Source organism: Scophthalmus maximus, chromosome 20 (assembly GCF_022379125.1).
Source record: "Scophthalmus maximus strain ysfricsl-2021 chromosome 20, ASM2237912v1, whole genome shotgun sequence".
Classification (NCBI taxonomy): Eukaryota; Metazoa; Chordata; class Actinopteri; order Pleuronectiformes; family Scophthalmidae; genus Scophthalmus; species Scophthalmus maximus.
Genome location: NC_061534.1, coordinates 1,967,012 through 1,976,659, shown reverse-complemented (window position 1 = coordinate 1,976,659; position 9,648 = coordinate 1,967,012). Strand labels below are relative to the sequence as shown.

Genomic DNA, 9,648 nt, shown 5'->3' with positions numbered 1-9,648 from the left:
GACACCAGTTAACCAGCGAGACAACAGCAGCGAGTCAGAGTCATCCGTCCGTCCCTGCAGCCAGTCAGCTGGTCGGTGAGGGGAGTGACTCTCTCTCTCTCTCTCTCTCTCTGCTCCGCTGCCTCCAGCTGAATGTGCAGTCAGTCATCCACTCGTCCAGTGATCCAGCCTCGGTCGGTCGGTCGGTCGGTCGGTCGGTCATTGAGACGGGCAGTAGGCGGGTGTAGATGCAGGGCTGCTGGTCAGCTGCTCCGGGCGCCTCGTATCTCACCTCGGGATCGCACACTGTGGAAGTCGACACTGAGAGGTAAGCGAGCCCCGGAGACCGTCGCTCAGCAGGATGTTTGTTCGGTCCCTTTGTCGACTGCGCCTCCGCTGCTGTTTGCTCAGAGTTTTTAGCCGGGACGACGCGATCACACCCTTTTTCTATGAGTTGACAACTTGCTGTGTTCGTCTGGCCGCGCAGCGATGACTAAGGCCAGCCATGAATTTTTTTTCTCTCTCAGTCTCATGATAGTGGTGATGTTCTGAATGAGAGGAGGAGGTTTACGGCTGCTGTTCTATTTAGAGCTGATTAGAAAACATGGCACCAGATTGCATCTTTCGTCTTCATGGTAAAAACTTTGCTTGGTATCATGTGAAAACAAGGAGCTGCTTTACATTAACGGAGAAGTCTGACTCGCATCACTTGGATCGTTTATTCTTCTTTTTTTTTATTTTGATGCTGCACACTCACGTTCACGGGAAAATAAGTTAAATAAGTAGATAACATTTCGTCATAAGTGATACATGTGACTTTGGCCTTGTCACTGGAATATGTTGATTTTCAAGTCGGGCACTTTTTGAACCTACAGACAAAGTAAAGAGACAAAGTCAGACGAGAATGATCCGTAGAAAACATCAAATAAATGCATACAACATTAAAATTCCTCTCTGATCTGCACTGATCTGGCAGTTGAGGCCCGATGCAAAGTTGCAGCTTAGACTGCAAATGTTTGACATGCATGAGATTGTGTGTTCTTTAAACAGATTGAGAGATGGCACGGTGGCAAAAAATCACGAAAAACTTTCCCCTGTTAACTCCCAGTGGACTTCACATTTATTTCATTCATTTATTTTTACTTTTGTAAAAGTCATTTTGGGAGGTGGAAGGGTAGATATCGGAGTGCACCCCAAAGCCCCCTCTTGGCGACGGCCCTGGAATGAGCCGGGAATGTGTGAACGACCAATCACTGATGCTCATTGTTTGTTCGAGGAAGATTTACTGTTTTATGGCAGCTTGAAAAACAAAATTGAGTTGAATTTAAAAGATGTGTGTGTGTGTGTGTGTGTGTGTGTGTGTGTGTGTGTGTGTGTGTGTGTGTGTGTGTGTGTGTGTGTGTGTGTGTGTGTGTGTGTGTGTGTGTGTGTGTGTGTGTGTGTGTGTGTGTGTGTGTGTGTGTGTGTGTGTGTGTGTGTGAATACAGTAGTTATATTACGATGTCACTAATAAGTAAATTAGTGTATGAATGAATCGAGAATCCTCTAGCTACTTCGAGCAAGCTTTACATTCTGCCGAACAACAAACATCGCAACTGCAGCTGGCTAGCTTGTTAGCAGTTAGCTCGCTACCTCCAGCAGTTTATCAAGTAGCCAAAACCAGACCAACGGCGAAGACCCACAATTTATTTATTCTATGAACAAGTGCTGCCGTTAAGCCAAAGCTCAGTAGTTAATCATCCGTCCGGATCAAACTGAACCATGGTTCGTTTCATTAGCAGTGTGAAAGCGATGCTAACAGCTTTCCCGCCAAATTGACGTCACAATTGCACCCGTCTACAAACCAATCAGAGTCGCGTATCAGGGAAACGCAGCCCGCGTAGGTGACGACGACAGGACGTAGGTTTGTCAGGTGAAGGTCTTGAGTGCGCTCGCAATATGGCAACGTGAGAACCGGAACTAAACCAGCGTTGGTCCGTACCTCGGTCAGACCCTTCCAGTCAAACTCTGTCAAATGTTGCTGTTGTTGACGTATAAAACTAATGAGCTGCGGATATCCGGTGCAATTCGCTCTGAAGTCGGATCGAGTGTCGTCCAGAGAACTCCTTTTTTTTTATGAGACCTGTGAATTGGACGTTTAAAAGTGTGACTCGCCGTGACAGGAGCCTCTTGAACTCTGCAAAACAAAACCCACTGGCTTTGTTTAAACAGTATCATCCTCAAACTAGTTTGACAACAGAGAGAGAAGGGGGGACGGGACGGTGTCATTCAAACAATGTCATTTAAAGCTTGTTAGTGAACTGTAATTAGCTGCAGGGCTCACTGGATGTGACAGGAAGTGTTGATGGGTAAATACCTGCTCGGTGCGACACAAGTCTCCTCCTCCCCGTTCACATATCACAGGCCTTTCCCCTTTCATGATTTGTAGCAGAACAGAATCTATGGTCAATATTTGACAAGGAAATACAGAGGCATCATTTTGGAAAAAGAAAAGAAAAATCACATGAGCGTGTTTGTAGAGTTTAAATCGCCCCGTGGTCATGAAACACTTGTGTCTTGCTCTCGACCGACATGTCAACACAACCTGAGGGCATTTTACATTTTGCCTTTTTTAAAGACAAAACAAACAATTTTCCCGATGAGTTATGTTTACTTATGTTCTCTCTATTTTGTACTTGGTGCCCTACCGACTGACTTTTATAACCAACCGTCTGAACGAAAAGTGGAAGAATATAAAAATATGGTGACATCACCGTAGCGGCCAGCTAACCCACGTTATAATTATGAACCTAAATATGAGCACAATGTCTCCTTTAACAATCTCCACTCTGCAGTGACAGAATCACATGTCCATGTTTTCTTCTTTAAGCCGCAGCATGTAATTTTTGGAATTTTCTGGCGGCATCTGGTGGTAAAGTGTCAAACCGCAACCAAGTGAGCAACCGACAGGGGACACTTTATGGCGGCGCACCGCTGATTTCATTTCCCAATTTCCATCAGCGTCTGAAAATTCAACGTGAATGCGACCTATTCTGGACCGTTTAGTTCAACAACCATCTTCAACTTGACGATGAAACACGGAGACTCACACGGAGGTCGGGTCCACCTCATGGAACAATATTTAACTCATTCAGAGTTGATTATACATATATGAATACATAGTTATGGACAATATATTCAATTTCTGTGAATAAGTTCTTCTGAATATTACACACTGTAGCTTTAAAGAGATGAATAAATAAGTTATAGATTTCTGTACATCACCATTTGTGGTTCTGTTTTCACTGATGTTGTGGACTGTGATGTATGTAAACCATTTCCTGTGGGTAGTAAGTACTGTATATTACAGGAGGTACTGTATATATTACTGTAAAAATGAGGTTAGTGACCACGGTGGGGATCATCAGCGTCTGCAGCTTCAGTTCATATGCTCGTTATATTCTGAAGATTATGAATGTGTCACATCGAGACATTTATCTGAATGTGTTTTAAAGACAAGAGGACAGGAGCGTAACATTTGAGCAGAATTGATGTTTTTTCAAGGCTTTGGGGATTTTTGAATTGATGCAATGAAATGGTTATTGCTCATGTGGAGAACTTGGATCTGTTTCTCCGCCTCAGGCATAGAGTGTGGTGGATTTTCTATTCAATCGTGTATGTGTGTAACAAAACAGCAGAATACAGAGTGTATTTTTTCTTCTTTGGATGGAATTTTCTGTAATCTCAGAATTTTTAAGCAGTTGAATTTTGCACCCAGTCTTCGTCTCATTTCCTGTTGTTTTTGGAAAATGTCATACTAACGTGTGGGTAGTTCACAACGATCTCATCAGTCTGTGAAATGTGACAAGGTTAAACTGAAAACAAGGACCGTTGGGAGTCATGAGACCAGCAGGTTTGCAGAACAATGTTCAGTTTTGTTCAGTCTCCACACTAGTTAGAATTCCGCCGTGTTTCCTTCTGATTTGTATTTGATCGGGTTTCGTGTGGCTGTGGGTGTAATTGAATTAGAGGCCGTCACTTGAAAAGGGTTTTGTTTACGCCTATCAGGACAGGAGCGTTGCGGTTGGAATTTGATTGCTGGTTAAAGTGTGACCTGTTGGTCGCTCCTTTGTGTTTTTTTGCTGTGTTATGTAGTTTGAGTTTTATGTGTAGTTGTTCAGAGAGAGGTAATTTATTAAGACATGAGTAGGCCTTTTCATTTGCAAATACACTACTCTTTGCTTTTCCCACTTTGATTGTTTGGGATCAGCATGTGAATTAAGAACATTACACATTTCGGGTCACTAGAGAAAATATTTATGAGCGGGAGTAGAGGGCTTGGCAGGAAGTGAGCGGGGAAGTTGGACACTGGCTTTAGACCCAGTTGGCACAACCTTTTTACTTACCTGTTGAGATACCGGTTTTGATTCGTGGACTACTGACAAATTTTGTCATCCTTTATCTTTTCAATTATATTTGTGATTCTGACTTCTTCTTGACAACTATTGGATTGAAATCCCCTCCATTATCAAAACTGAAACAACAAACCAGCATTCTACGACTTTCTCATACTATCCCAGAGACAGCCAGAACTCCAGATATGAACCATTTTAACATACTGGACAGGGCCTTTGGAAGAACAGTAAACCCTTATCGTCAGGACCACACTGCACATGTGGCCAGCTTTGTTTGGATAAAAGCTTATCATAGATATAATATCGTAGATAAGCTTTTATCTATTATAAGAATAAGTAATAGTAGTGGCCACAGTTTTGGTAAAGAGAAGTCGTAGCCACCAGGTCACCAAGCTGCTGCCAAGTTTCACTTTTTCTGCAGTGTCGTATCAAAAGTTCTTTTGCTTATTGGGTCTGACAATGCTGAAAGGTTTGGGACAGACTTAACCCGGAGGACGTCTGGACAAATTAGATCATCAAGGGCCAATCTTCATCCACGTTAGCGGTTATTGATCGTTGACTCTGGAGAATAGATCGGCAACGACAGCGAGTCCACAGAAACAGGTGGAAAACAAATCAGTTAGTCGTCTGATCCGTTTAAAAACGACGTAGAGGCCACAACGGTCGACACACAAAGGTCGCTGACTATTGTCCGCTGACCTTTTTATCCCTAATAGATATTTGTGACACAATAGTTCTTAAGCAACAGTGTCTAGGGATATATCTGAAATACACACATGCTCATCCAACCTCAACGTCTTTATTGCACTGACCAAAATGTGTCTCTATCGGTGTGTTTCGTTGACTTTCCCCTGGGAGACCAAGATTCGGATCTCGTAGCATCCTGTTTTCACTTACGACCCTTTTGAACCATACGTCCTAATTGTACTTGCGCCATGTGCTTAGGTTGTGAAATGGAGATTTAATGATCAGGACCTTTGTCTTCTCAGAATCAGACTGTGAAAGTTAGAGGACATTCAGTCTTTTACATTATCTTAGCAGCGATCCGTCAAATGACAGCTCGCTAAGGTCAGAACGTTTGAATTCTCTTCTCAGAATCAGATTTGTACGTCATTGCTGTAAACGTAGAAATCCATACAGTCTACATTTCTTTTTGATTTCCTTTTTTTTAATCTTAATGCACAGTGTGTAATAAATCAGTGTTACACACTGAATGGTGGAAATTACACTCTGGGATGGATGTCGGGAGGATATATGCTTCTCCGTGGCAGCGTAGATCTCTTCTCTCGTGTTCCAACTGACTTATGCAGTGGTTCAGTTCAGGATTTGACCTATTGGTTGTAAAAGTAACACCAGATGGATGTGTTGGACTTCATGCAGCATCCATTATATATATATTGAAATACTGCAATAGGAAGCAATACAACAGTTTCATAAGATCAGAAAATACACATTCTTGTATTATGTCTGTAGAAGAGAACATTGTCGGACATACACAGCTCTGTGTTGTCGCCACTCAACAAGGATTGTCGACACAGATACTTTCACAATCAGCCTCCAGGTTTGGTTCAACTCAAACTGGTGGTATCGTGGTACAGTTTGGCATTCGACAATAAAGTAATTGTTTTTCTCATCCTGAGGGCCGATGCGTAGGAAGCAGTCACAAATTTCTGCCCGTGTCCATGTTGCATCCATGCCACTTTATTGTGAGCTCTGGTGGCGGCGGCACCGCCTCACCCTGAATAGCCTGAGGCAGAGGTATGAATTTATGGAGTAATAAAATTAACGTCCACCGTCTGCCCCTCCTCCGGCATCTACTTCTGCTGACATGTGTGTTCACTTGTGTCTGACGCTAGTCTTGTTTGCTCACACTTTCTGCAGGAATCAGAGAGTTTACCTTTCTGACCAAGTGTTTATCAATGCTACTAAACCAACATTACATGCAAAAGACTGTTTTTCCAGAACAGGAAGTCGGTGTTCTCGCTCGTTCACCGTCAGCATGCTCCAATTTTTTTTTTTCACCACAAAGATGCAAATGTGGCAGACAGTTCTGATTCATATCTGATGCTCTAGATGTGAACATATAGACTTTTGTTTCCTGGAGATACAACTGAATCAGCTACTTAAAAAGTTTCAAAATGCCACCAGTGTACATATATTTATACTTTTAATGGAGTTTGCGTGTGGAAGAAGGTTATATGATAGCAATGTGTTTTATGTGCGTATAATACAAATTTGAAATTGCCAATATTCAATAAAAATGTGTAATAAAAGTAAAACATTACTGAATTGTATATGAGTCTGCAGATTGTTTGCATCTGACTCAAAGCAGTTTATCTCTCTTATCTCTCATATGAAGGATAAGAGAAGAGGAAGCTTCCTCCTGACAGATGCTCAGATACATGCACTGATGTGTTGATACCACACACACACACACACACACACACACACACACACACACACACACACACACACACACACACACACACACACACACACTCCGGTAATTTCTTCTCTGTGCCGAGCGACTACACTGTTGTAGCCCTTTGTTTCCCTGTGTGTGTGTGTGTGTGTGTGTGTGTGTGTGTGTGTGTGTGTGTGTGTGTGTGTGTGTGTGTGTGTGTGTGTGTGTGTGTGTGTGTGTGTGTGTGTGTGTGTGTGTGTGTGTGTGTGTGTGTGTGTGTGTGTGTGTGTGTGGTCGCTCGCGCATACATTTTTAATGCGTCCGTGTGCTTTATGGTTTTGTTCTCGCTCGTTGTATTGAGATACAGGCACACTGTACGTGACACAGCTGTGAACCCATATTCCTCTATCCTCTTTTCCTTGTTGTCGTTGTTGTTGCTATATGGTGTCTGATCCTTTTTTCATCTCCACCACCGCCAAGAAAAAATGAAAGAACCATTTTCAGATGTTATATTCTCCACTGGCTGCACGGTGGTGTAGTGGTTAGCACCTTTGCCTCACAGCAAGAAGGTTCTGGGTTCGAATCCCGGTTCAACCAGGGCCTTTCTGTGTGGAGTTTGCATGTTCTCCCCGTGTATGCGTGGGTTCTCTCCGGGTTCTCCGGCTTCCTCCCACAGACCAAAGACATGCAGAATGGGGTTAGGTTCATTGGAGACTCTAAATTGACCGTAGGTGTGAATGTGAGAGTGAATGATTGTCCGTGTCTGTATGTGGCGTGTCTGTATGTGGCCCTGCGATAGGCTGGCGACCTGTCCAGGGTGTACCCCGCCTCTCGCCCAATGTTAGCTGGGATTGGCTCCAGCGACCCCCCGCGACCCTTAAATGGATAAAGCGTTAGACGATGAATGAATGAATGAATATTCTCCACTATGTGAGTGGTGTTTCTCTGCGCCGTCAGCTGACCGAGCTGCGGTCGACTAGTTCACCCCTCGGGGGGAATCACGACTGACCGCGATCCCATCACGCCACAGACGAGGCGGGTTTTCCACCAGTGACGACAGATCGATGCGCTCACATCCTCCCCCTCCTCGTGTCACTCGCCGGAGGGCTTCATCAATACCAGGACTGATTGGTGCTAAATGTGTGAGAGCAAGAGAAGAAGGAAATAAGAAGGGTGTGATGTAGTAACTCACGTGTCCCTATTAATACATGAAACCCGGTGAGAACAGTTTTTTAGACCTTACAGAAAGAACAACATAATTACTATATTAATATAGTAATAATATTAATAATTTTTACTCACGCATGTATTTTTTATAGCAAATAAATACGAAAAGTCTGCTTCATGCTAATCTGCAGTAAGACGAGGCAAACATAATAAAAAAACAGTAATATTAAATAGATACACGCATATTAATCATTTTCATTGTCCATATCTGGACATGTAGTGACACATGACATACTTTTGAGTAAAACCACATTAACTCAAAGGTTTGTGGTTGGACTTCTAGTAATTGCTGTCGCGGTGAGCGAAGTGAAGGATTAGTCACTTTGAACAAAAGTAAAAATCAACTTAAATGTGATGTAACATTTTGTTTCAAGTATATATATATATATATATATATATATTCAGGCTGGTTGTTGTGATCCCTCTGATTCTCACTGTACCGCCTGAGATACAGTGAGGTTATTGTGAGGAGATCAGCGCGGCTGGTTAATGACCGTCCACGTTTCAATAAAGCGCAGTGTTCTGACGCGCCTCCTCTCAGCTGAGTGAATTAGAGTCTTATGATCCTCGCTCTTAATAGAGCGCGTCTGGCCCCGAGGCAAACTGTCCCCCAGCAACTCTCACCGGAGCGTTTGAGAGTTTGACGTGAAGACGACATTCCTTTTTTTTTTTTAATTTATGGACAGGGTTTGGTGCTGATAGGTGAACACGAGCGAGTCGACCTCTCGGAGCCGCAGGTCTCGTTGTAGACTGGTCGTGTTTTAAACCCCTGAGTTAATATCTGTGTGTAGCTGTAAAACTGACCGGCAACAACCGATGCTGTCACTAATCTGTCATAATCACCTCGGGGGTCACGTGGGAACAAAGAAAATCTGAAGGCTGATGACATTTTTTTTTTTTTTTTTCATATTTGACTACTATTTTTTTTTCTTTATTCTTTTTTTTTATTTTTTTTAATCTTTAATAAATACCATCATCAGCTCTGGATTTACAGTAGAATATTAACATTAAAACAAAAGTTGTGGTGTGAAAAGTACATTTTTACTCATGAAATATAATCCGGTGTAAAATAGTGTACATTGGAAATTGTACTTAAGAAATTAACTTGAAAAAATAGTATGCCTTTGGTATTTTCCATCGCTGGATTTGATGTATCACACACACACACACACACACACTCACTCAGAGAAACTACTTTCCCAGAAAGTCATGTTGGGGTCAGGACGACCCCGTGATGCCCATACCCATAATTCAGCGGTGGATATTATGAAAAGATATATTTTCTGTACATATTTTCATACATCATACATCTTATTCTCTGTGTTTTGTTCCCACAGGTTTACATTGCGGTCATCACTATGACTGATGGGGATTATGACTACCTTATAAAGCTCCTGGCCCTGGGGGACTCCGGCGTGGGGAAGACCACCTTCCTGTACCGATACACAGACAACAAGTTCAACCCCAAGTTCATCACCACAGTCGGCATCGACTTCAGGGAAAAGAGAGTGGTGAGTTCACATTCACATCTCGGGATGTGGTTGTTGTTTTTTTTTCTCTGATGTGGTGCTCACCTTACACAGCAGGTGACGCACGCCTGGTTGCCACAGTTACCGTGGCCAAGTCCTTTTTTTGGGAGGGGGG

General features: G+C 42.9%; 1 protein-coding gene across 2 annotated transcripts in view; it reads left to right on the top strand.

The window, feature by feature from the left end:
* rab27b (RAB27B, member RAS oncogene family) overlaps positions 1-9,648 on the top strand; it is a 34,707-nt gene that overhangs the window by 18,943 nt on the left and 6,116 nt on the right. Inside the window, exons 1-2 of one of the 2 annotated variants that reach the window (XM_035608690.2) lie at positions 22-307; positions 9,342-9,515. In XM_035608690.2, the coding sequence (XP_035464583.1) occupies positions 9,363-9,515 (153 nt within the window). In that variant the 5' untranslated portion in view covers positions 22-307; positions 9,342-9,362. Of the gene's footprint in view, positions 1-21; positions 308-9,341; positions 9,516-9,648 lie in introns of those variants that run through there. The other variant, XM_035608689.2, reaches the window with a different exon arrangement.